Source organism: Nomia melanderi, chromosome 2 (assembly GCF_051020985.1).
Source record: "Nomia melanderi isolate GNS246 chromosome 2, iyNomMela1, whole genome shotgun sequence".
Taxonomy (NCBI): domain Eukaryota; kingdom Metazoa; phylum Arthropoda; class Insecta; order Hymenoptera; family Halictidae; genus Nomia; species Nomia melanderi.
Genome location: NC_135000.1, coordinates 9,178,302 through 9,205,652, shown reverse-complemented (window position 1 = coordinate 9,205,652; position 27,351 = coordinate 9,178,302). Strand labels below are relative to the sequence as shown.

General features: G+C 34.0%; 3 protein-coding genes across 6 annotated transcripts; 2 read left to right on the top strand and 1 right to left on the bottom strand.

Moving 5' to 3' along the window:
* Window positions 1–672: 672 nt before the first annotated feature.
* LOC116425729 (something that sticks like glue) lies at window positions 673–13,902 on the top strand. The gene is made up of 16 exons (XM_031973805.2): window positions 673–987; window positions 1,610–1,792; window positions 1,878–2,112; window positions 2,195–2,434; window positions 2,512–2,678; window positions 2,772–3,128; window positions 3,891–4,152; window positions 4,229–4,472; window positions 4,554–4,863; window positions 4,945–5,014; window positions 5,095–5,382; window positions 5,489–5,716; window positions 5,838–6,131; window positions 9,841–10,083; window positions 10,418–10,651; window positions 10,892–13,902. Exons 2-16 carry the CDS (start codon window positions 1,627–1,629, stop codon window positions 13,329–13,331), a joined length of 5,778 nt encoding a protein of 1,925 aa, XP_031829665.1. The 5' UTR covers window positions 673–987; window positions 1,610–1,626; the 3' UTR covers window positions 13,332–13,902.
* Window positions 11,051–15,379, bottom strand: LOC116425733 (centrosomal protein 20). The gene is made up of 4 exons (XM_031973812.2): window positions 15,230–15,379; window positions 14,602–14,657; window positions 14,310–14,519; window positions 11,051–14,228 (listed from the first exon to the last, which is right to left on the bottom strand). The coding sequence occupies exons 2-4, from the start codon at window positions 14,627–14,629 to the stop codon at window positions 14,092–14,094; spliced, it is 375 nt and encodes a 124-aa protein (XP_031829672.1). The 5' UTR covers window positions 14,630–14,657; window positions 15,230–15,379; the 3' UTR covers window positions 11,051–14,091.
* LOC116425730 (WASH complex subunit 4-like) lies at window positions 15,325–27,307 on the top strand. Of its 4 annotated transcripts, XR_004234766.2 has the most exons (10): window positions 15,325–15,474; window positions 15,877–16,050; window positions 16,130–16,391; window positions 16,494–16,861; window positions 17,766–17,923; window positions 18,013–18,115; window positions 18,193–18,333; window positions 18,421–18,586; window positions 20,445–20,718; window positions 21,180–23,480. XR_004234766.2 is itself a non-coding variant. In XM_031973809.2 (9 exons), the coding sequence occupies exons 3-9, from the start codon at window positions 16,169–16,171 to the stop codon at window positions 21,245–21,247; spliced, it is 1,227 nt and encodes a 408-aa protein (XP_031829669.1). In that variant the 5' UTR covers window positions 15,325–15,474; window positions 15,877–16,050; window positions 16,130–16,168; the 3' UTR covers window positions 21,248–23,480. The 4 variants fall into 4 exon arrangements, 3 of the variants coding, with proteins under 3 accessions (XP_031829669.1, XP_076230553.1, XP_076230552.1); XM_031973809.2 differs by lacking the exon at window positions 20,445–20,718; XM_076374438.1 differs by lacking the exons at window positions 15,325–15,474; window positions 15,877–16,050; window positions 16,130–16,391; ... (3 more) ...; window positions 18,193–18,333; window positions 18,421–18,586 and having other exon boundaries at window positions 20,565–20,718; window positions 21,183–27,307.
* Window positions 27,308–27,351: the final 44 nt, after the last annotated feature.

Here is a 27,351-nt window from a genome sequence, read left to right as displayed (position 1 = left end):
GAGCATATACTGTGAGTACCATTTTAATTTTCTTTTCTTTCCATTCGTGTTTTTATTTCATTTACATTAACTGGCATGGTTCAAACACGTGTACGCTGGGCACATGTTGATAAAAAAATACATTGTATGCACAGTCGGTACATATCTCAAGTTCGTGACATTTGTATATCAATTTACCATATTTACTACTTAATCAACTTCGATCATTTTGCTCGTAATTTTCCTATTCACCATTCTCTAAATTAGTAATTTAGAACATGTGACACAAATCCCATAAGCTTGCAATACGTATTCTTATACCTCGTCGATGATAGTAGATAAGTTACCTCGTCTGTGGTTATACGATCGAAGCGAATAGGCGCCAAAATAATAAATTAATTACTGTTATTGTCACGAGCAATTTTGGCGCTACGAATCGATCATAGAATACAACGACATAGAGGGTGCTCACGTTGTTAAACTGCCCGCGGAAGTTGGAATAAATGTGGACAACTATAGGGTGTCGCAAAAAGAATGTTATAATAATTTGATCGTTTATAAAGTGTTTATTAAATATCGTTAAATTTTCTTTCAATTTTTATAACGAACTACGCTGAAATATTTTTCTTGTGTATGGTAACATTTTTTTTACGACACCCTGTATTTCTTATATTCGTGTATGCCCTATTGATTGTGCCATCTATAAATTCAATGTCCGAACGTCTCTGCTACACTCACGGTTGAATTATATAGTCAATTGGTGTTTTTCAGATTTGCGATTGCAGTGTTTTGTTCGTAGTGTCTCGGTTTTATCGGAATCGTTACACGCGCGTGTGTACAGGTTAGATATCTGATGATTTTCAGATTCCCGAGAGATATCACAGAAAATTTATTAGACCCCGCAACATGTCAGAAGTCGGGGATCATGTTTGTATGTTCTCCATGAAAATACGTTTGTCGCTTGCACGATTTGAATTTACTCATTTTGTAGTGAGTACTTGTTAATAGGTAATAATTTCACTTTTATCTTCGTTTTTTATTCATTCGCGAACATTGTGCCTCAAACTCTCGAGTAATTTGAATACATTCTTAATTAACCGACTTCGAACACTCCGGAGTATTGTATATCTAATTCTACTAACCTATTATGACAAAAGAGGACTACTTTTCTACATTTTCTGTAGTCATAGTATGCTTACTTTGTATGTATACCAGTCGAGTTCGTTTGTCGTATAATGTTGGAGAACTTTGTGCATAAATGTTTCAGAGATTTTTTACAATATTACAAATGACAAATTCAATGATATACTTAATGGAATATATATGTGTGCTGTATGATATTTAAGATAGATCCAATGAGTACACCTTTGGTAGAATACATGAAAGATATATTAAAATGTTACATATACATTGTATGCTTACTGTTTGATTTTCCTCCTTACAATATTTTTCATTTATTAATTACTATTTATTTTCATTGTAATCATTTTTTGTATTACTCAGATTGTCTGTAATTATGAACAAACTAATGATAATAATGTAGTTAGTAATACTTATATGTTGTAAATATATAATATTATTTAAAAAGAGATTTTCATAAAGTTTTAAAATTTTTAATATCTGTTCACAGGATAAGTAAATAACAAAATGTCAGTACATTATAAATTTAAGTCCACTTTGGACTATGATACTGTGTCCTTTGATGGACTGCACATTTCTGTAGCTGACTTAAAGAAAGCTATTTTCCATCAGAAACGTATAGGAAAGAATACCGATTTTGATTTGCAAATAACAAATGCGCAGACAAAAGAAGGCAAATATATTATACTTATCAAATTTTTTATAGTAACTACAGTGCAACATTGAAGTTAACATGTAATATTGAATTCATTTTTCAGATTATACAGATGATAATGCTTTGATCGCGAAGAATACTAGCCTTATTGTTGCCAGAGTTCCATTAACAGTACAACAGAAACGATCTTGGGATAGAAATGAAACCCCATCGTTTAGTAATTTAAAAGATGAAGCGAATCTTGGTCGAGCTGTGGACCTGACAAGACTCGATGGCTCCGAAGAGGATAAAATTCGAGCAATGATGACACAATCAACACAAGATTATGATCCATCAAAGTAAGCAAAATTTCAAACAGAAGTCTTTCCTATATGAAGTTCCTATATTAACTTATTAATACATAATAAATGTTTTTAACAGTTACATGAAGATACGTGGAGCCAATCAAACTGGTGATGTACCTGCAAATTATCGCTGTTACAAATGCCATCAACCCGGTCACTGGATAAAAAATTGTCCACTCGGAACAAACCAAGAGCCCATAGAAATTAAGAAAAGCACAGGCATTCCTAGAAGTTTTATGGTTCCAGTAGAAGGACCAAGAGTTCCTGGTGCTATGATGACTCCTACAGGCCAATATGCTGTTCCAGCCATTGATCAGTAAGTTTCACCATAAAAAGTAATGAACTCGTTTAATTTACATTGCCAGTATTATTTATAATATTTCATTTTTACAGTCAAGCGTACAAAGAAGGTAAAAAAGAACGGCCACCATTTTCACAAGATCCAGAGCCTGCTGTGGAAAAACCAGAAATTCCAGAAGACTTGTTGTGCAACATTTGCAAAGATCTTTTGACTGATGCAGTAATGATACCATGCTGTGGGAATTCATTTTGCGACGAATGTAATTTTTTTTCTTGTTCATTTATATTATTAACGATTATAATTCGCTCTGTATGACCAATATTTTTCATCGTGTTTGTATATTGTGCAATAGGTATCCGTACATTCTTATTAGAATCCGAAGAACACGAATGTCCAGATTGCAACGAAAAAGATGTTTCACCGGAAACTCTTATACCGAATCGCTTTTTACGAAATGCGGTAATGAATTTTAAGAATGAGACAGGGTATGCTAAGAGACAGACATATAGGCAGCCGACACAAATAAATAGACAAGTAGATCAACAAAAACCTGATCAGAATACCAGTCAAACGTTAAATCAAAGCAAACCCGCTCAAGCTCCAGTTGCAGTTAGTGCAACTTCTCAAGAAAATACAGAATCACAAACATCAAATTTTGAGTCTGCTCCTCAGCAATTTCCAGTAAACACTGCACAACCACAAACAGCAAGTAAGTTGATTTTAATAAGTCTATAATCCGTTGTAAGTAAGTTTTATAGTACCCTTCAGTTATTACTTTTAAGCATTTTCTTTCTGTGTTACAAATAAATTGTTTTTAATTCAACTATTTATTAATACTCTTTAAAACTAGGAACATATCAGTCTAGGAATGTTTGATAGAACGTTCGAAATGATCTTGTTTTATTCTAATAAAAAAAATAATCAATTTTAAGTGAGAGCAAACAATCTATAAATTTCCTAGAAAACTACCCATTGTTCCATTTATTTTTTGATATAATTCATGTACTTTACTTGTAAATATAATTAAGAACATATAAATTAATTTTATTTACTTATATATCTTTAAAACCAAGAAAATATCACGATAAAGAGAAACTAATTATTTTTGTAACATGAATTCTTATTATAAATTTGCTTCCTTTTTTTTGAAGTTGCCGGGTAGTCACCGCCATTATAGAACATATACGACAAATTCAGTTTAAATATTTTTTCTGTTATACAGCAATATACATCGCAATTACTTGTTACATTTTAATGAGTTCAATTTTTGCGTAAATTTAACGCATTATATAATATTTAAGTTACATTTATGTTTATAAATTAGCAGATATCATCTGCACCTAACCTCAAATGTAAAGACAAAATACTAAATTGTACAAGTTTATAAATATAAATCATTGGAAATCTCTAAATTCAATGCAATAGAAGGAAAGCTTAAGCCATTATGCTAAATATTATTCATATTTAATAGCTCTTCCTGAATCAACATCAGAATCTGATTTGCAAAGTGATTCTGTAACAAAGTTGACTACAGACGAAGAAACTGAGGTACCACCACCTCCTGGAACAGAGCCATTGCTTCCAATTCCTGCTATTGGTAGTTCTCCAGAAAGGGATAGAGAAAGAAGTGATCCTCCAAGCCGAGAAAAGAAAGATCGTGAGAATGAATACTTGGGAGAAAGGCAACCAAGAGAACGTAGACGAAGTTTCAGCAGAGATGGTCATCGTGACAGGTAAAAACATCGAATGAATAGAAACCAAAACCTCACTAGTCTTCTCAGATTATTAATTTTATGTTTTATTCTTCAGAAGTGGAGAACGTGGTCGTAGAATGGAAAATTTGCGACCATTAAGTAGAAGACGATCCTTGTCTCCTAGACATTCTCAACATAGTGATTATAGTTCTCAAGGAGCACCATTGTCGCACTTAATGAACCCACCTCCATCAAAAGGTTATCAAGGACTACCACCAGATGATGGACACTATCCTCCTAGTATGCATTATGATAGTGCTATACGTAGATCAACTGAAGATCGACCAGGCACTCCAACAGTATGTATTTCTCAGCAAATAAAATCTTAGAACTTAATTTTCCCAAGATGCCAAACTGCTTAACATGAATATACATTTTAGGTTGACGAACCACACTTACATGTACCTTCTTCTGGCAATCAGCCACCTCTTTTACCGTTTCCACCAGGAGAAGATCGTATTCCACAACCTAGTTATAACCAACCTCCACCTAATGTACCACCACATAATGCACCTTTATTGCCAGATCCATATATGAGTCATCGGATACCTATGTACCCACATCAACAAGGATCTCACTATGGACCACCTCGATATGAAAGACCTCCATATCAACAACAAGGTTACAGACCGTCGCAACCACCTAGAAACTATAATGGACCACCACGGCCAATTAGAGGCATGCACCATAGTAAGTAATTAAAAATATTTAAATTTTCTTACATAATAAAAAGACTTAAACATGTTTTAATTATCGCATACGTTTTTCCAGTTAGTTACCGAGGATTACAGCCGCCGCCACCAGGTTTAAGTAGAAATATACACAATGGCAATCCACCTGGGTGAGTTAACGTTTTCCAGAAGAAAATTGTGACAAATTTGAAGACGATTAACTTATGTTGTCATTAACATTATCTTCCAGTATAATCGACGATCCTTTGGAAGCTTTCGAGCGAATGTTGAGGGAGAAAGATGAACGAGATAGGAGGCTTGGCAAACATAGAAGAAGAAGCAGAACAAGATCAAGATCTCGCAGTTACAGTAGATCTAGATCGCGTTCATTCGGCCGTAGATCACCATTCCCGGCTCGCTTAAGTCGATCTAGAAGCCCTCCTTCAAAGAGAAGGTCTTCGAGATCGCCATTACCTTTGCGAGCGCGAAGTCGCACGCCGAAACGTAGATCAAGAAGCAGAAGTTTCTCGATTAGCAGGTAAATCAAATTATTCTCGTATTTCGAGTCACCGTCCATCAATGTCCTCCGCATAAAATATTCGATTTACAATATTTTCATGAATATTGTCATGAATATTTTACAGGTCTAGATCATATTCGCGTAGTCAATCCCCTAGATTATCTTTGTCGCGAGATAGAGACAGAGATAGAGAAAGGGATCGAGACAGAGATAGAGAACGGGATAGAGAAAGAGATAGAGAGCGGGATCGAGACAGAGATAGAGAAAGGGACCGAGATCGGCGTGATCGAGACCGTGATCGGGATAGAGAAGTACTTTCTAGATATCGATCACCGGCTAGATCACCTCTAAGGTTTGCATATGTGTAATTGTATTATTATACAATTATAATATTATATGATACAATCATTATAATATAATATTATATGGTACCGTAACATGTTTAAGAAATGTAATTGAAATGAAACTTTCAGATTCCAAAGAGAGAGGGATCGTGACAGGGAGAGACCAAGATCACGCGAGCCCAGAGAAGGGTATAATAGTTACTACAATGATTCACCTGCCCATGATTATCAATTCAGAGATCGGGAGCGTGATTTACCTCCTAGGGACAGGCCGATACCGAGATATCCTATAAGGAACCAACCGACTCAACATAATATACCACCGCTGTTGCCGCATCTAGTCACTGGAGGTCACCCACCGCCGCTTATGTCTTTGGGACCTCCACCTACGGACAGGAAAGACTATTATGATTCCTACAACAGGTATTTCCGCCTCAATAGTACTTTAATTCATGTACACGCTAAGCAGACAGTCTACCGTACCTTATGCCGCTGTCCCGGTTTAAGATCAGTAAACCGCTCCGGAATCATGATATATGTAATACGAGCGATATGATTGATTTTATGTTGTTCGAAGAGAATAATGTGTACGGAAATACGTTTCTTACGCAACACACGTGTGTATGTATATATGTATATATATATGTATATATATTATATATATATATATATATGTATATATGTGTGCGCCAGCATACATATGCATACGTGTTTATGAAAATATGCAAACACATACACACGCACGCACAAAGATAGTTGTATAAACTGATAATTTAGCGTATACACGTGTGTATTTATGTATGTATGTGTTATGAGTCACTTTGGTATTTCAATTTAAATAAACTGACGAAGTTCCTTTTTTTAAGAAAGTTTTACGCACGATATGGAACAGTTTTAAGTCTCAAGTATCATGTCGTTATTGAGATGCATTTTTTTATGAAAGTTAATAAAATGAAAGCTATCGGACGACAGATTTATACAACTATTTAAATGACAGAAATTTTGTGCCATCGGCGAAGTGATGTGTTAGTAGTAGTGTGCGGTGAGATTTTCTATGACCGATTTATATCAGTCTAGTGCAACTAGAAAATGTAAAGCATTTAATCTTTCCTCTGATCGAGGTGCATATTTCATTCCAGAATAATCGAATATTTAATTGAACGCGAGAGATTATTATTAATGAATAATCGTGACTGTAATGAATTGATTGAAGTATAAAATATCAATTTGAAAATCAATGATTAGATTGTACGTAACGTAACGACTGTTTTATGGATCAATAATTAATTTGAAAGCAGTCGTTGCCTCGTTTACAATCTAATTTATGAGATATATTTTTTATAAGTACATTTATGGTGCATAAATCACTTATGTACAAATGATCTCACTAAAGTATAGTATTAACGACTGTTCATATTTTTTATTGCCGTACGTTATTATCCTCCTAATTGTTTATAGACACGAAGTACATACTCGATGCAAGTTAATACATGGGTGTGTGGTCTGGTGTGTGTACCTTATACATATAGTATGTGTATTTTCTGTTGTATTCTTTTGCTGTATTTTTATTCAGAGACACTGTATACATTACGAAGAGAGATTTCGTAAAGATATTCCAATGATTCTTGAAGATGATATTTGATTTGTTTAGGCAATTCTTAGAACCTTACTACTTTATTCATAATTTACACAAATTTTAATCTAACAATCTGACTCGTCCAAATTATATTTGGATAGTGAACAATTTGTGAATCTAGTAAGGCTGTGTATTTAGTACAAAAAACTTTGTTTCATGCATATGAAATTTATTAATTATAATATTATAAAGAATTGAAAAAAGGAAGGAGAGGGCTGCATGCCAAAGAATTTTCAATTAATGCTGACAAGGCTAGTGATACTGATTTTAAAATAATACGTGTCGTTTTAATAACAACTTAGGTTTTATGTGTAAATTGAAAAACATTCAATTTGAAGGATCTAATTACGTGCTATGCACTTTCAGTAAGATATTTCGATTTCTTTTCTACTTATTTGGTATTTATTATATTTTTCAAAAAATAATTAATTCGTAATATAACAAAGTGGTTTTTATTTTTAATGATCCTTTCTAATTGCATGTTCTTCGATGTAAAATCTACTACTGTTATTAAATTATACTATGTTGAATGTATTGGTTTGCAGTAAGGTAATTTAGGAAACCGATACAATCTAGAATTAAATTAAGCCATTGTACTGCCTGTGATAATTCATCAATCCTATTTTACATAATTGAGCAGTTCGTTTAAATAATTATATGCTATATATCTTATATATAGGTAATTATCGCATATAATTTTGTTATACACTGATTCATAGAATAGTATCACTGACAGTACGAACATTGAGAAATGTTTATGAATTCTTTTATACGAATTACGATTAGCTTATGTAATTAACATATTAAATTAAAAGAAGTTTAAGTATTTTTCACAGAATTGTCGAAAAACGTATTGATCGATATCGTTTTAATGGCAAATGGGATAAATGCTGATAGACATTTGTGTCTTGCATAGTTCAAAAATATTTTTAGCACTGCATAATATATTTATTTTATCAAATGTTTCTGTGATATTAATATTTAAATAATTTTTATCAAAGGGATTTAAGGAAATATTACAAAAAGCTAGATACTTATACATATTCCAACATATTTTTCCAAACTATGAACTTGAATCGTTGTTTTACGATAAACATCAGTTTTATCTACATAAGATTATAGTATCAAAACATAGATTACACTTCTACTCGGACACATATGTAAACACTGAGTCTTATACACGTTTGTAGCAGCATAAGTACCTTTTAATACTGTATTTCATAATACTACGTTTTCTTTTAATATCCTTATAGTGGTATAATTGTATTGCTTATTACAAAGAATGTAATTTTTGTGTACGCGACACAAGGAAATATTTTTTGAAAATAACACAGATATCTATGTTCACTTTCTTTTTTTTTTTTCAATTCGTTTTATTTCTATAATCGTTGAGTGAATAATTTTATCATTTGCATGCACATAAGATATTATTTGTATGTACATAATGATATTACGTTATGAAATATACAAATAACCAAAAAAAAAAAGTGAAAGAAGAAGAGAGAAGCAAGGAAAAGTGTATACGACAAGGACGGATGGAGATTCTGGAAGCTACCCAGCTGATTGACAGATCTGCATGGTTTCTGAATCAGGTGAATTCAGGGCCAAATCAACATTTGTAACATAACAAAAATAAGAAAAAGTACATTTCCTTTTGTCTGTTTTTAAGTCTTTGATGCATAAATTGTTACAAGTATGCGCTTTCCTGTTCGAATATGCTATCAAAATGATAGAAACCAAAATTTCAAACTTCATTGTATACTGTGTTTATTGATTTAGTAGTATTTGTATGGTTCGGTATAATTTTTTGGTGAGTAAATTTCTGTACTTTTAATATACAAACAAGTACAATCAATATGATCCACACTTTCCTCAATTGCATTCAGACTATAATTCAAGTTATAAATGTTGATTTATTTATTTTTCGTTTTTATGATATAATAGACAATATACATTTAATCCATTTGGTACTAAGTAATTTTATCTGTTCATCTTTTCAGCTTTAGTGTAATTTTCTCTCACAATGGTCTCAATTTTCCATGGCAGTGATTTAGTAAGAAAACAGCAATAATTAACTTTTGTTTAACGATGTTCATTTGAATTGACAAAGAAAAAGTGTACTTTGATTCACCGTCAAAGTATATGTGTATATATATATATGTATGTATATATACATATACATATATATACATATATACATATAATTAAACGTCACTAATATATTTTCATAAATATTTTTATTGAAACAGAGTTGTACATCTGAACGCTGTAATAAATTTGAATGAATTCAACATAAATTTATAGGGTACGCATTGAGAAATTGTATAAGAATTTTTATTTTTATTTGAATTTTAATACTTTGTAAAGCTAAGGAACTTACAACAATATTCATTTTTATAGTGAAAAGAAAAAACAAAGAACACTTAATACGTAATACCGTTTTTGGAGTGATTCGACAATAATATAAACGTTTTTTTATGAATTTTTTGTCAACAGGTATCCCGGACCATCTACTCAACGTTTTGGCAGCCCCCTGAGAGATACTCCTCACAAAAGATTCGACGACGTTGCTCCTCCTGGTACAGAGGGTTACTATGACCTATCACCTCCAGGGGTCGAGCATTCTGATAGATCTTCACGCGATGATCGAGACCGACGTTTAATGAGAGATCAAGAGGATCGTGAGCATTCTCTCAAAGACCATGATACTGAAGAAAGAGATAGATTGAGGGAGGACAGGTAATCGAATAGTTGTGTGGTGTACATTTTAACATTTACCAATCCTTTCCACTTTGACTTAATTATAAAACGTATTGCAATAAAACACCATTTAATTTAAGTAAGCCGGTGTACACTGTAAAGTGTTAGAAAGAAAACAACACATATAATGTTAAGGTTCATATATTCTATAGATCAAAAGTATATTATTGATTTGAATGTAATGTAATACATAATCTAATAGTCTAGCTCTTCGTTGCAGCACAAGGGTATATCGTTAATATAAAATATTAACAGCGTGTTAAAAAGAAGGCAGATACAAGATCCTATAAATTAAGATGAAATAATTTTGCAGGGGACGAGAACGCGATGATCGTTTGCGTGAAAGGGACGATAGAGACCGCAGAGTTCTGAATCGGGATCGAGAGGATCGCGATAGACAAGTATTGCCCAGAGATCATGACGATAGACCACGTGAAAAGGATGAACGTGACAGAAGGGAAAAGGAAAAGGAGAGAGACGACAGGCACACGCGTGATCGTCGCGACGACGACAGACATGTTGAGAAAAAGGACTATGATAAAGATCGGTGGGTATTTTATTCTTTAACGTGTTAGCTTCTGTTCCAGTGATGATGTTCTCAATTGTAATATTCTAATATTCTAATATCTATAGGATTAATTTCATCTTCATTATGTAAAATACAGGACTCCAGCCACCACAAATATGCGACGTCGGTGGCGAGCGAACACAATAACGCACTAGTCCAGAAATAGAATGTCTCATTGTAATTTATTCGTTACATAAAATGATGCTTTTAATGCTTCAGTTACAGGGATGAAAGAGACCGTCACAGACAAGACGACAAGAATCGCAACCGTGAGAAGGACAGGCGCGAACGGGATTACGAGCCCGAGAAGGACAGAGACCGACACGAGCGTTACGAGAGGCGTTCCGTAGAAAGGAAAAAGACCAGGAAGAGTCCGACCCCATACTCGCAGAAGTCCAGGACAGATGCCAAAGACTTGTCTCCCGAACGCGTGAAGAAGAAGGAGAAGGATCACGAGGAGAAGAACGAGGAGAAGAAGAAGGAGAAGAAAATTAAGGAAAAGAAGAAGAAGAAGGACGACGAGAAAGAGAAGAAAAAGAAAAAGAAGAAGGAGAAGAAGGCGGGACAGAAGGAGGTAACGAAGGATGAACCGATTAAATCGTCTGAGCAGGAGGACTCGATAGTGGAGAACAGGCAGGAGATAATGTCGCCTGAGAAGGTGGACACGATGAAGCCAATCAGCGAGGACGAGAATATCGAAAGTAGAATAGAATGCATCCCTACGGAAGCTCTGATCGAGGAGGCAATGAAAGAGGAATTCGAAGACAAGTCTCTAGCTATGAACCCGGAGCCGCCGGAGTTCAACGAAGCCAGTCCGGAGAGGATCGATCACACGGAGTTCGGCACAAACCCTCCAAACCCAAATTTCAAGCCGATCCCAGAATTGAAATCAGAGATCAAACCCATCGACAGTCTGTACAGCGGCTTGGACGACACTGAAATAAACACCGTTATCACAGAGAAATATTCTTTGCTCTCCGAGAACGACGCCGAAGAGAAGAACATCTTGTTAGAAGACAAATCACCCAAGAAGGACGAGTTCTTAGCTCCCTTGCCTGAGCTTTCTAAATGGGAGAGGGACGACACCATAGAGAAATCAGACGAAGTATGCGACTCCTCCATAGAGAAGATACAACTGGACGAATCGAAATCGACGAAGGTGGTCACGTCGGAGGTACTGAAGCGAGCGGAGAACGCGATATTCCAGAAAGCCATCAACGCCATCAGACCGATCGAGATAAAGAAGATCAGCGAAAGCAGGAAGGTGTTGTACCAGAATCCAGAGCCCAAGGTGATCGAACCCGAGCCCAACAGGGAGCCGAGGAAGAGCGTGAACGTCACCATAAACGTCGGACGGAACGAGAGGAACGTCGAGATCACCGAACCCGTGAAGAAGGCTAAATTGGACAGGACGAAGTTCAAACCAGTCCCAGAAACGTACTCGCCCACGAGACTCTCCGCTAAGGAGAGGTTAGGCGAGAAGGTAGAGGAGAACAAGGAAAGGAAGATTAGCCCTATCAAGAGCTTCTTGGAGAGACGCGAGACGAAGAGCGAGACGCAGTCCAGAAGTCGGTCGCCCAGGAGCAGGGACAAGAGGATTTCTCCTCTTCTGGACAGACGCGTCGACTCGTCGCTGTCATTGCCGAGCAACGAGCGCAAGGTGTTCCTCGACGACAGGAAACGAGATGGCAAGGACAACCGAGGAGACCGTTCGAAGGACAGGAACGACTTCAGGAGCGAGCGACACGACATGAGGTCTGAAAGAGACCCGAGAATGGACTCCAGGGACTTCAGGTCGAATAGGAACGATTCTAAAGGGGACCGGATGGACAAAGACAGGGAGAAGGAGAGGGACAGGGAGAGAAGAGGGAAAACGCCGACTTGTGCGTTTAAAAGAAACGAGATTCCTAAGGTGGGTCTCCTAAAGAGCAAGGAGGACGAGGATGACAGGAGGAGAGACAAGAAGTCGAAGGAGGACAAAAAGAGGAAGAAAGAGCATCGGAGCAGGAGCAAGTCCAAGGAACACAAGAAACGAAAGGAGAAGAAGCACAAGAAGGACAAGGAGAAGAATTTGGAGAAGAAACAGAAACATAAAGACAGCCTTGTTATGAAGGATAAACCGGAGGCTAATGAGACGAAGATCAGTTATGAGAATCCTGAGCCGCCTATCGCTGAGACCGTGAAGAAGCAGCGGAAAAACCCGAGACTCGTTTCTGACCGTAAGCGTAGCATACTTGACGAAGCGAGCTTCGAACCAGACTATAGTGCTTCGGATTCTGAATCCGACGGAGAGGATGGTAAAATGATGCCATTGCCTCCTAAGAAATTGAAACTCGATGAACCTGATATGGATAAAGAGATGGATCTGAAGGCACTTAAGAAGAGATCAAAGTCCACCAGTAGCGAAGACTCATCCAGTAGTTCGGACACTTCTAGTACAGACTCGGACAGCTCGGATGAGTCACACAAGAAGAAGAAGAAGAAACACAAAAAGCACAAGAAAAAGAAGTCCGTTAAAAGGGACAGTAGCTCGGATTCAGATTCTTATTCGGATTCGTCCGACTCGAGTAGCGACGAGGAAAAACACAAAAAGAAATCAAAGAAATCAAAGAGTAGAAATAAACAAGCGAAGAAGAAAAAAAAGTCGAAGCACAAATGATATCGCTAGATATCCTTGACTATTTTAAAGTTGAATTCTGACAAGAACTTTTCTTTGTGAACGCTTTTTAATAATAAGATTCTAATCTACCAGAATTATTTAGAATTTCTATGCACCGAAACAAGATGGATTATCCCGATGCAAAACAAAAGTAGAAAGTTATTCCTCTATTTATAATGCTATAACGGTGTTCAAAGTTCATTTTGAAACAGTCATTATCGATTTATTACCTACTTACGAATAGAGTTAATACCTTTTTGGGAATGAAACATTTAACGAAGTAACGAATGAATAAGCGAAATATGACATTTGATTTTGTTATATTTAATTTTCGAAGTGTTGTTAAGGCCTTTACATGTAACTGTTCACGATTTCACTTTCAAGAATAAAAATGATGTAAGTAAATTCATTACAGGAAGTGATGTATATTAATAGCATTCAGTAGATAATGGTTATCACTAAGGAATCCGGTACAATACTTTAGAAAGTAACAGCAGTTATATTTAAGATCTCCAATATCTCATCATTATATTGTACTTTCGTAATGTACTGTCAATATGTAAAAGATGTCGAAATAAAAAGACGAAATTCTTTTAATTTATCTTTATTCTTGTTGAATAAAATATCGTGCGCGTGCGAAATATGAAAATTTCATTGTTTCCAAAATCATTGTTGATCGTGTCAAATTCTATTAAATTCGATTCAAACTTCTTTAAGACGTTAATCTTGTTTATTTCATTGGAAAAATAATTTAATATATTCAAGTGCTTCTTATGTTTTTTATTGTTTCCAAGATACTGCAAAGTAGTGGTAATTCTCTACCATTATCGTCTTCTGTTACTCTTAAACTTTGGGTGATTAAAAATCTATCCGGTGGCTGCTTTGGTAAATTACATTCTGAAATATATTGTTTCTTCAAGCGTCTTTATAAATATTCATTTATAATGTATATTATGTGTAGAATACATGCTTTAATACCTGATATGAAAACAGTAGAACTATATTTGTACCCCATCCAATCTAGGTAGTTACGAATAAGTTCATTCAGAAGTGTAATATCTTGCGGTGGTATTGGTAATTTCTGTTTGTTCCCACTGTTCGAATTGTCTAATATTTGTATGATTTTTGTGTGCATTTCAGCCTTCATACGAGACAGTTCTCCAGTACGTACAAGTGATTCCCTTACAGCTGTATCAATAAAGTAATTCTTAAATTAAAAAGGAATACCATAATGTGTGAAACTTTCAATCAAATTATAATTAATAAATACCATTAATTAAATCCTTTTCCGTTGCCATTGTTTTTCAACAGATGCGTAGAAGAAAACTAGAAAAAAAATAGTTTCATATAAGTCAAATGTCATCATTATTTAAATTTATTTAAAGCGGTACTATGTGCGTAGATAATATGCGCAGTTCAAAGCTATCTTCAAGTTTATGATAATTATTTCAAAAATATCCAAAAATTGAGTAGAAACATGTACAACGCTACTTATTTCTTTAATATATAATTAAATTTAAATTTTATTAATCGAAATAATTTAACGTTTAGTAAAATGACGATTGTTTAAAATGTAAAATGATTATTCGCGAAAAGTAGTGCGTGGGTGAACGATTGATTTAAATTAACTTAAATACGCCGTGTTAAATGCGTGCTTAAATTTAATAGATCGCCTAGATGTAACGAATAATTAGGCATGAATGAAGATGCGGGTTGAACGCCATTCATAGATTGTAAAAACTTTGAATTTCAAACTGAATGCGTGGGGGGCTTTCGTTGCGTTTGATTCGCCACCCTATACGTTTCAGTCTATAGTTAATTTGTTGCAGCATAAGAGCGCTTGGTCTGTAATTTTTCGCGTGTCATGTTAGTTTTTGCTAGTCAATTTTCGAACGAACCTTAAATTAGGGGCCGCGTGGCCTATTTTATCCCCCTTTCTGCTTCCCAGTTCTCCACACCGTTGCTTGTATTCTTGTCCTTGCTAGAGTAACGTCTTTCTGCTAGTTTGACGTTCATTAGATAAGCAAGTTTGTTTCGTGTACGAGTTCAGTTTATTTCTCAACTATCATATCACTCGACGTCACAGTTGATTTTTTCATCTGTATGCCTTGCGTACGCTCTCATCCTTTCAAATTTTCCATGAGTAAGTTATTTATCGATTTCGATACGATACTTTTGCAACGTGCTTTAATACACTCGATCGCTAATACTGCGAGAACGAATTTGAACGTAATTAATCCATGTACGCTGTTTCTTAATGAATTCGACATACTTCAGAAGTTTAAATCTTCGCGTATAACAGTGGAATTTATATTCTCTTGTTTAATTGTATGTTCCAACGGTGTTGGTTAACAATTCTGTCATGTTAACGGAAAATGTTAGATGATTTTTTTATCAATTTACTTGTACGTCTCTAGGATGTATTATACCCGGATATTCGTGGAAAAGAGATAAATGTGAAGTATTAATAGGAAAAATATACAAGGGAAGCATGTGTCGTGTTATATATTATATATATATGTATATATGTATATTTGTATTACAGATGTTTCTATAGTCTTCCTGCAGCTGTTGGTAATGCAAATACCCTTCCTTAATTTGAAATCTGCAAGATGGTATTTGTCTTCAAGCTCTAATTTTAGCTGAGAGTAGAATGTGAACGATGATAGGACATTTGCGAGTGGCACATAGCATTCGATTTAATATCTTTTATGAATAAGTATGCGATGATTGAATACATATTTTATCTATGTTATCCGCATATTCAAAACTGAAGGACCTTTACTTCGATGTTGCAGAGTAAGAAGAAATTGATTTAGTTTGGTGGTGATGCTGGGATGTGGATCTGTTTTGATCCTATAGGAAGCCGAGAAGGCTGGCGTGCTTCTATTTTATTCCTTGTATTCTTCTCTGGGACGTATTTTGGTATTGATGCCAGTTTAACAAATGCAGCTGCATCTAATGTTCCTCATAATACTGTTGCGTCAGAAGTATCACTACCAATTTCGACACATCATGAAAACGACGAATGTAGGAATGTGACCACTGATAATAGAGCGGGTATATATACAATATATATACACGCACGTTAAAATGATAATTAAATTTTGTATGGGTCACGCTCTATTAGAATTGTTTGGACTATATTAAAATGTTTTACAGCTACTGGTCTCTCAGTGGTCAGTCAAGGATCTGGTTCTCCACATTCGCCGATAGTGCCTCCAACTTTTCTGTACGGAGTTCTTACCTGCCAACCTTATCAAGGAATTTCTGTGAACCACATCTACTTTCAACTAGCAAATGCCTTCTTTCTATTGTCACACCTTGCTCCAAGTGGCATACATGGTGTACTCTATTTAAGGTGCACTCTACTCGTGGGCTGTGCCTTTCTTGCTTTGTGGGGCTGGACAATAGCTTGCTGGCTGGACGCTGCTCTCTGGAATGCTCTATTTGTTGCCATCAACTTCGTCCATGTATGCACGCTTCTTTACAAGCTCAGGCCTATCAAGTTTTCAAGGGAAGTTGAAGAGGTAAGCTGAGAGAAGAATAAAGGAAAACTTCTCTAACTCAGTATTATAGAACATTGTTGCTTTCATACATTGTATACATTTAATCGTGTACAATTCATTTAGGCATTAATGTGCAAACCACATTCGATATTAGGTGTGTGAATTGATATTTATATATTTCCTAAAATAACAATTACTATGTCTTAAAATAACTATAGTTATATACATTCTTTTTCTGAAACACATAGTCCAAACAATTTTTCATGCATTTTTGGTAAATAGTTAATATAAAAAATATTTCAAGAGTTAGAAATGTTTGACATAGGTACTATGGTAGTGATGTATTGTATGCCAGTGTAAAATTGATATGAGTAATTCCAGGTATCAAGTTGTCTATTTACCTTTAAAGCAACATTTGATATATGTACATTGCAAAAAATCATATTGTATTTCCATATTTTTAAATTATTACTTGTAGTGTAATATTACATATCTTAGGTAGAATAATATTATCGTATTAGACCTTATAGATAGATATATTAGAAATAGATATTATTGTAAACTGCTTGTACGTTTGGCTATTGCATCTGCATTATGCTGGAATTTTTTTTATACTATCTTTCATTTGCATCTTCATACATGTAATATGAGCAACTACTTTATAGAATATGCTTTTTGTATTAAACTGATCGTTTCTTAATTAGTAAGAAATTGAATATTCGATTATCAAGAAGTTTTGTAAATAAAATAATTTTGTGTTAACATAACTTATTCTAATCCGAATGATAAATGATAATTTTAACAGAAATAATGTGAATATCTATATGTGCAAAATATTCGTGAAGGGGACTTTTTTACTTTCATTTTTTTATACTGAATCATGTTGTGTAAATTTTATATCTTATTTTCATTCTTGTTCGTATAGGTATATATTGCAGTGTTCCAGCCATTAAGGGTATCACGTCAACAGTTTAAAAAAGTATTAAATTGTATGAAGGTTATACGACAGTTGAAATATCAAGAAGTTTATGCCCAAGAAAAAGTGACAAAAGTTGATTCTTTATCTTTGGTACTTTCTGGAAAGTAAGTACACATTACACACTTTAAAATTGTCTTGTACAATAAACACATTTGTTTTCAAATTATGTAATCGTTTCGTATCAATTTTTCAGATTAGTAGTATCACAAAATGGAAGAGCATTGCACATTGTCTTCCCACATCAGTTCCTGGATTCTCCAGAATGGTTTGGTGTCTCCACGGACGAATACTTTCAGGTCTATAAAACTATTCCATAATTTATCTATTCATTGTAAAAATATTATTAAAATATTCTGCACAATTCTTTATGCAGGTATCAATAACAGCTATGGAAGAATCAAGAATATTATTATGGCATAGAGACAAGTTAAAGTTAAGCATAATTAGTGATCAATTTCTGCAGGCAGTGTTTGATCATATTTTGGGAAGGGATGTAGTCAAAAAATTGATGCAGGTATATGTACGAACTAAAATTATAACATTCAGCCTGTTTAATACAATTTTTAATCTATATGCATTTGTATAAATGTCACAATTCTAGGTCAGTGAAACAATGGCTGCTAGTAGTCATCAACAACAAAATGGCCAAGTAATTGGTTTAGGTGGTATTGGAACCTTAGAAAATGATCCTGACACCAAACTTTTCGTTGTGAAAAAGACTGGTGACAGTCAAAGTATTACCGCTCTCATCAGTCGTCAACTTCAAGGTAAGTATCTCCAATGTTGTACAACATAGAATTGAAGTTTGAAAAAACATTATGTATTCGTTACTAATATTTTTATCTAAACGTTTTTTTCACAATATTTAAGTTTATGAAAGTTAAATTTTTAATATATTGTTTTATATAGAAACTCGTATTCTTAGACTTCTACAATTCTTTTATTTATACCTTTTACTGTTTTATTTGTATATTTATGTACATGTCCTGGTAGTTTTCGTAGCTGATACCAATACTTGACAAAGTAACAAAATAATACTGTAATATATGTACAATGATACATACTAAAGATTTAACAATACTAATTAGTTTCTAAGTTATTTGTATTTTTATACATGTATAATCCAGAATACACAATGGTTGACAATACCTATAATCACAAGAAAAAAATATGTTACTGTTTACATTCTCAACAATTCAAAGAATTTCCATTTCTTGTTTAATTATTAATAATATTGCCTTATATAAGATATTTGTAAAAGCACAAAACATTTTTTGAGGATCAATTGCATACGTTTAAATACTAAAAGGAGTTTCTATACACGAACATCCAATAAGGCATAACTTTTCAGTTATAAGATCTTTCGTGAGAAGTTTCTCATACATAGTGTTTCGATTCACAAAAGTAATACTGAAAACTTAACTTCTGCCTGTAATTGGTATTCAATATTCATCTCCTTCTTTTGTACACAGATATCCACATAAGTTTCCACAGAAAACAATAGTACATACACAGAAGTACAAGAAAATTGATGAAAATACAAACATGAAAAAACGAACGCGAAAACAAGACCAATGTAAAACGAAGGTTGAAATGAAGAAAAAAAGAAATAAACGAACGGTCTTTCATTTCCACGTGTACTTTCGTTTTACAATAGTTCTGTTTCATGCTTGTTTTTTCTATGTATTTGCATTTTTGTGTTGCAGAATATTAGTATATTTTTAGTCTTGTTTTCCTTGTGTTTTACACGGAAAGTTATTTGGATGTATGAATACAGAGGGGGGAGATACTTTGAACATCAGTTAAGGTTGGAGGTAAGCTTTTAGTATTATGTGTGGAAAAATTAGGTCAATTAATTGTTGTTCTTGACAGAATACTTTTAAACACATAAGTTTATATCCGATGTAAGAGTCATTATAAACATTCATAGTTCTGCGAAAGATATTAATATTTTGACTTTAGTATTAATGTACTAACATACAAATGTACTTTGGATTTTATAAAGATTCTTACCTAGAAAATTATCTAATTTAACACTCATATGACAGACTGTCCAGGCTGTGATGCAAACAATGGTGTCTGTTCGGACTCTATTATTTATACAACATATGTCTGAATACTATTAAGAAATGTAAATGATTATGTCTAGAGCTGGGATCCGTACAGGCCCAGGCATCACAGTCTGAGTGTTAAACTTATGCATGGGCATGTATTTTGCTAAATATAAATGTTTATATTATCTTACAATTATTCCTAATAGGAATAGGATATTTTTAATCACTCTTCAATTAACGATCCTAGAATTAATAATACTACACGCGTTTCATTCTTTGCATGACAAACGTGCTCCTTTCGAGATTTTGTTTTAACAATCCTGATCGAGATTAAACTTGATTTTTTGTTTAATTTTTACAGATACGTATAGCATATCTATATGTCCTATGATACCGTAGGATGTAAATAATTAAATGATTACCTCCAATTATTTACAAAGTATAACTCGGAATTGTTAGTTGCATGGCAAATTATGCATGCGTTTGCAACGACACTAATAACATATATTTATATACTTGTTACGACACACTTTATATAATTGTGCATCAATTTTGATTTTGCTTTGGATAGAAGAGAGAATGCCGCTGCTGTACACGACTCAGGAAGTGCTGAACAACACTTTGCATCATATCAATCACCTACGTACACTTCCCTTAGATCCTGTGCAACACAATAATGTTCAGTCTTCCTTATAATATTCCTGTGACACAGGCTGTGCAATTACCTTAGCACAAATTTGTACGTGATGTATATGTATTATGTTTCTACACAACGGATATCCATATGTTATACAAATATCATCGGGTAACTTCATTTGTTATTTTCTTCTGGTTATTGTATTCAGGTGAGTTGTCCTTGTGCTTATGTAATTTTGTTTTATATTTTGTTCCGTGTTAGTGATATCCGAGATACGATTTAGATTATTACTATCAGATTATGTACAAAGAGGATCAGTGATTCGTAATTTTATAAATAGTAGTTGCACATTCTACAATAAGTTCGACTTTGATAAACCGAAATATAAATTCTGATAGTAATATATACTACCTTATGTACATTTCTCTTTATTTTCTCTCTTTTCTCATTGCTATTTTCGAAGGATTAATTTAGTTATTGGTTTTTCTCTTACACATGCGAATTGCTTTAGGTGTATTACATTTAATGAATTCATATCGTGGAAGAAACTTTGTTATAGTTGTACATAAACATGATTCATGTGTTACAGATATATATAATTGCATTAAATATTCTGATGTTTCGTTAGATAAGATAAGTGAAAAAATTGTTTCTATTATTACTTTGCAGCAGCTGGAGATCCAAATGCATGGAGATTGGGAAGAATTGAAGAGACTGATCATGAAACTCCTGTTTAATGAAAAATGATTGTTAGATGAGTGTCATCCTCGACAGTCAATATGAAAAAAAAACAACAACGGTCTTTTTACATAACGATGAAATGTATTCTCAACATCATTGAAAACATGGCATGGTATGCTATGCGTGGAACAATTGAACATTCTCTTGCCAATTAATAATTTCTCCCGTAACTAGTCAAGTATTATTAATAATGGACAAAAAAAGGACATTTCATCGTTTATAGCATAATGGTTCCATCTTAGTTTATAAAAATGACGGAAAAATGTTACTTTATGCTTCCAATGTATTATCGAATACCACCAAACTGATTCAAGAGTGGCTATTTCTAATTTACACTAATTTTCCTCTCGACATGTGTATGTTTAGTACCAAAACGAACAAGACTTTACGTATGTAATAGAATGAAAGTTGTTCGATCGCAACGGCGTAACTTCTTTACTGAAAGATCTGTGATTTACTGGAAGTATATGGTATATAAAAAAAAACGAGAAAAATTAGGGAGGCCTAAATACCTGATTGTTTCCCATACCCAGATATAGTGCCTTTTTACTTGCATTTCATTTATTCATTTTTTAAGGAAATTATATATACAATATTACTGTGCACTAATTTACATGTTCATTCAATATCTTTTAAGAAAGTGGCCGACGGTAACTCACGTATACACCTCCAGTAAATGATTTCCTTCGCACTTTCTAGAATGGGACCATTTAAACTGGTCTTTATTTTAGAATAATTGACAAACATATTTATTTACCCATTGTACATTTTGAGTGATGTTGTTATTGATATAATTATCAAAGAATGTTTACTTTACGTACATTATTACATTAATTTGCTTAATGATTTGTCCATTATTGAACGTGTACATTGAGATAATACATTACTGCTCGTTGAAGTACCTAATGTATCGACAGTTCCCGTCGGCAACTGGTCGTTTTTGCCATCAAAACTATTTAAAGATAGTTAAAAACTGTTTGCAAATAGTTTTGGAGGAATTATTGCGCAAATCATAATGATATTTCATAATGCCATTGGGTAATGGCGTTCAGAATAGAGAATGAAACAGGAAGTTACGCCAAAAAGCGCAGAATGATAATAAAGAATATAAAAAAAAAATAAACAATTGCAACGTAAGCTACATTGATGGAATATTTATATTGATATACATTGCAGGATAGAGAAATAAAAATGCATATAACTTTTAACGGTTAATGATGTAAAATTATCGAGGATCGTTACAATAATATTATAGTCACGATTATCATTCCTTTCGTTTGGGAAACGATGTTAGCGTTACTTCTAATTTTACTTACCAGCAGTAATTATGATTAGAATCGATTATAATTATAAGTGATACGAGCAAAAAGAAAATCAATACACGCACAGTGAAATTGAACGTTTCGCGTGTGAAATTTCTAGGCAAATTTTCATTTTCTTGAAAAAACGAAAAACGAAAAGAGAGAGAATATATGGAACATAATTTTTTTGGTAATTTATGATTTACTTGGAATGGAAATAGTGAAAGTATTACGTACTGAAATTTAATATAAAAATCTCAGGTTTCGATGATTGGATACAGTTTTAGGAAAAGAAACTATAATGGAACAAAGAAAATCTTTGAAGACAAGTTTTGTCTAGTCTTTAGCAGAATGCATTAAAGAAATTTAAAATGTTGCTAATTATCTAATTCATGCCCAGTTAAGGTTGTAATACGTACTATTAAGAAGACTTTTTATATGTAAAATTATAGTTCTGAGAATATTGTATTCCAAATATTATAACTAGTTTAAAAGTTGGATAATAATTATTCTATCATATGTGTAAGGGGTATTCTTACAATTTTTCGTTTTTCTTTCTAATTATATAAGAATACGTTGATTTATCTACTTTATTGGATAATCATACTGTTTTCCTATACACTGCAAAATTATGGGGAAAAAGAACCGAGGATCATGTGATTTTATTTTACTCTACTAATACCGTACGTATGTATGTATGAAGGACGTGTAAATGGTTTGTTCGATGAATGTAAATTATCCGTTAGTAATCTTTGTTTTTTTATTGTTTCTCATTGTTATAATCATATACGGTGTCTTTTTAGTATAATAGTTAGATAACACAAAGAGATATGGATGAAGTGAAAGAAATTTAATCATATTGAATACAATGATGAAAAATTTAACGAGAAAGGAATAAAGAAAGTTAGTTTTAGAAAAAAAAAACAAAGATCTATGCAAAATTATTCTTTGTATCTGCACCCATATCTTATCCCTTCCATGTCTAATTAGAATCTAGTCAGTCCCGTTACATTAAAAATATACGTGACCATGTAAACGTATTGAGCGAGTCCTAATCTTTTTCATTATCTTTATTTTATTGCGTATGTTATTTATATAAGTGGAATGTATTAAACGAGAATACGAACGGGAAAATATTAATTTCACTTGATACCGTTATACGATAAAGTGATCCGTCGATAACAAGTCTGAATCGCTTGTCTCTTTTTTGTACAGATGGCGCGAACGTGCGCTGAATTTGAATTGATACGCGCTCTATCTGCGACCGTGGTGGGGGTGGATAACCACTATGTCAGTGGGTGTACCTGAAAAAATATAATTGACGTAGCAATGATGGAATCAACAGCATGGAACGCGAAAAAGGACGAAACAATATACAAAGCAGCAGGTTCAATACTTTTGCGAAAATATGGTCAGTTTTTTGAGCAATTGGCAGAGAAAACGTGGAAGGCTGATTCCACGTTAGAATATTTCATGGAGGGCCCTTTGCGGCTGGTGTACAAGCCTGTCGAGGATGTTAGTATTATATCTTTGACAAAAATGGAGAACAAATATTTGGCGAAATTACTTGCCGCCGTTGCCGCAGTTTGCAGAGAGATCAGACTTCTTGAGGTAGAGGCTCAATCTTTCTATAAAAAGCTATTTACACACGGGGAAAGAAATGCTGAGAATAATCAAAAGAACATTACGTCTCTTCTTTCTGACTTGCAAGACCTGTCCGTTTTCGTGAACAGGGTGTGGACCGTTGTTCATTTAACAACCGAGCAACTGTCCAGTTTGTCTGGTAACACTAGCACTGTAATAGTTTATTTACCGGTACTAATAGAACACTTCATTGATCTGTTCGTAATTGTTCTGACCCTGGATGAAATCATTGAATCTCAACCATCATTGTTAGAGAAATGGAAGAAATATAGAATGAACGTACGTTCCATTATCCACAATCCGTCACAGTTTGGTATAATGGAATCAAAACTTCATACGTTTGATAAGTTACTGAAGTGTTTGCAAGAAAGTTTGTTGAAGAAGGGCATTTTTTCTAAAACTATTGAACGAGTGATGGATGTAAGTAAAGGTCCTATGATGAGCGAACAGATTACTAATTATCTAAAAAACCTGATTTTAGATATAGAAAACAAATTTAACAATAGTGCAACATTGACCAAGAATTGGATCAGGGTAAATATCGGTCTTGTTGTGGCAATAAAATTGTTTGGTACCTGTGATAAAAAATTAATTAAACGAGTGCTCGAGAACAACAAGAAATTTTATGCTGTTACTTTGATTGGAAATGTTATTTGGATACCCAGTAAATTTTTGAGTGACTTTGTACCAAAAGAAGCTGCTAATGCTATTAGTCCGCAAATAGGAGAGAAACTATTGTCCTCTAGGACACAAAAACTATCTCAGACTGTAAACAATTTAATTCAAAGAGCTGTTACATGGTCCACTGAAATACAGACTATCTCAATGAAGTCTAGTCTCCAAGTTTCAGACATTGGACAAAAACAATCTTTATTGATAGATTTAATTGTTTTGTTATCCCAAATTAAGGAAACTATATCTTTTATATTGAACATGCATGCAGCACTCATTAAACCAATGTATCGTAATACTGTTCAATTGATCTGTAGATTAATAGAAATACAAAAGTCTTTACAGAATATGTTTTATATACTGGGACCAGTTATAGTGCAATCACAAAGTCAGGTGTTGCAATACCTGAGCTACTGCATTTTAATTACATTAGAAAACACACGGAAAAGTTTGATCCAGAAAGACAAAGGTTACAGCAAAGAAAGACTGGACACTTTATCCCTCATAAACCTGAGCATGAAATTATTAAATGGACCAGCCAGCGCGGACAGAAGATTAATAATCAGATGTGCTTTAGCATGTGCCAGCCAATTAACGGATACGTTTAAAGAGGAAGATATGCTGAAGTTAAGGTTCTTATTAGACAGTTATGATACCATTACCAAGTTACATAATATTATGAATGAACTTTGCGACTATTCTATATTATTGCATCACCAAAATATAATCCCTGCATACCTCTCTTCCGTAGCAGACAGTAATTTGAATATAAGTCATATTGCTCATTTATTTGGTGCATTCAATAGTACTATCAACGAACAGGAAGGATCAGATTTGAAAAGCAAGTGGATCTTACAGTTGAAGGAGATTTTAACAAAAAACATATTGGAACCCTCTTGTCTCGAGATTGAGAAAAATTTGAGACTGCATGTTCATGCACACTTGAAGTTAGACTCTACTAATCCATTTAATATTGGAGCAAAAGATGGTGGAAGAGTAGTGGAATCTTTACCGCTACCTTTGGCTAACAATATGATATATGCCAAAAGGTTTATTGAACATTACCTCGATAATGTATTTTACAATCTCACCACAGTGGCTCTGCACGATTGGAGAACTTATCGTATGATGCATGCTCTTGCTCATTATAAACTAAATCTGAATACTGTACAAAATCACTTACCAACACAGACCTTGGAACAAGGTCTGGATGCCTTAGAGATTATGAGAAACATTCATGTATTTGTTTCAAAGTATTTGTACAATTTAAATACTCAAACGTTTATCGAACACACCAGCAACAACAAGCATTTAAACACCATTGGAATTCGACATATAGCCAATTCAATTAGGACACATGGTACCGGTATTATGAGTACAACAGTCAACTTTGTGTATCAGTTTCTTCGCGTGAAACTGCATACATTTTCGCAGTTTCTTTTCGACGAGCATATAAAATCCAGATTAATGAGAGACATACGGTTCATCAAGACTCAAAGAGAAAACGGTGCAACACCTTATACATATGAAAGGGCAGAAAAATTCCAGAAAGGGATCAGAAAGCTTGGCATGACGCCTGATGGTTTGAGTTATTTGGATCAGTTTCGCCAATTGATAACTCAAATTGGAAACGCATTGGGATACGTACGTTTGATCAGATCTGGTGGACTACACGCTAGTTCGAATGCCATCTCGTTTCTGCCAGACATCAACTCGTCCGTGTCTTTCGAAGAAATGTGCAAGGACTTGAATTACAGCCCCATAACTCAAGCAGCAGCTAGGTGCCTGGAAAATGATATCGCAAGTCTGGTGCAGAACTTCACCAAGGGAATACAATACTTTAAACTTCTCGTCGACGTGTTCGCATCTGCGTTCAGAGACACCGAGTCGCATCATTTACAACAATTTTACGCTATTGTACCCCCGTTAACGTTAAGTTTTGTGGATAACTCGATTTCAAATAAAGAGAAAATGTTTAAAAAAAACCAAACAGGTGCAGCATTTACTGACGACGGTTTCGCAATGGGGATCGCGTACATAAATGCTCTTTTGAATCAGTCGTTGGAGTTAGATAGTTTGCATTGGTTTAAAACAGTTGAGCAACATCTGAGCATAGAGAAGGAGAGAGCGGAGAGTAAAAGTGATCATGGCGACGAGAAATTGCAACAAACCAGGGCATTAACGTTGAAACGTTTGAAGGAGAGAAGCGCTGAGTTTCAGTTGCTCTATTATAGTTTGTCCGGGGCCAGAGTATTCTTTAAACAGTCGGATACGTAATGGTAGAAGCGAGTGGTGCTTTAACGGTGCGCATCGTCAGACTGTTAATTAATTTTAAATTTAGCTTTATTTTATATTGTACATACACTACTGTTTCACGAACATAAAATTGTACAATATACATGATACTATTGTATGCTTTATAAAACCAGCTTTAAACTATTTTATACGTTATAAATTTTATTTTACTTTTGTAATCCTTTTGT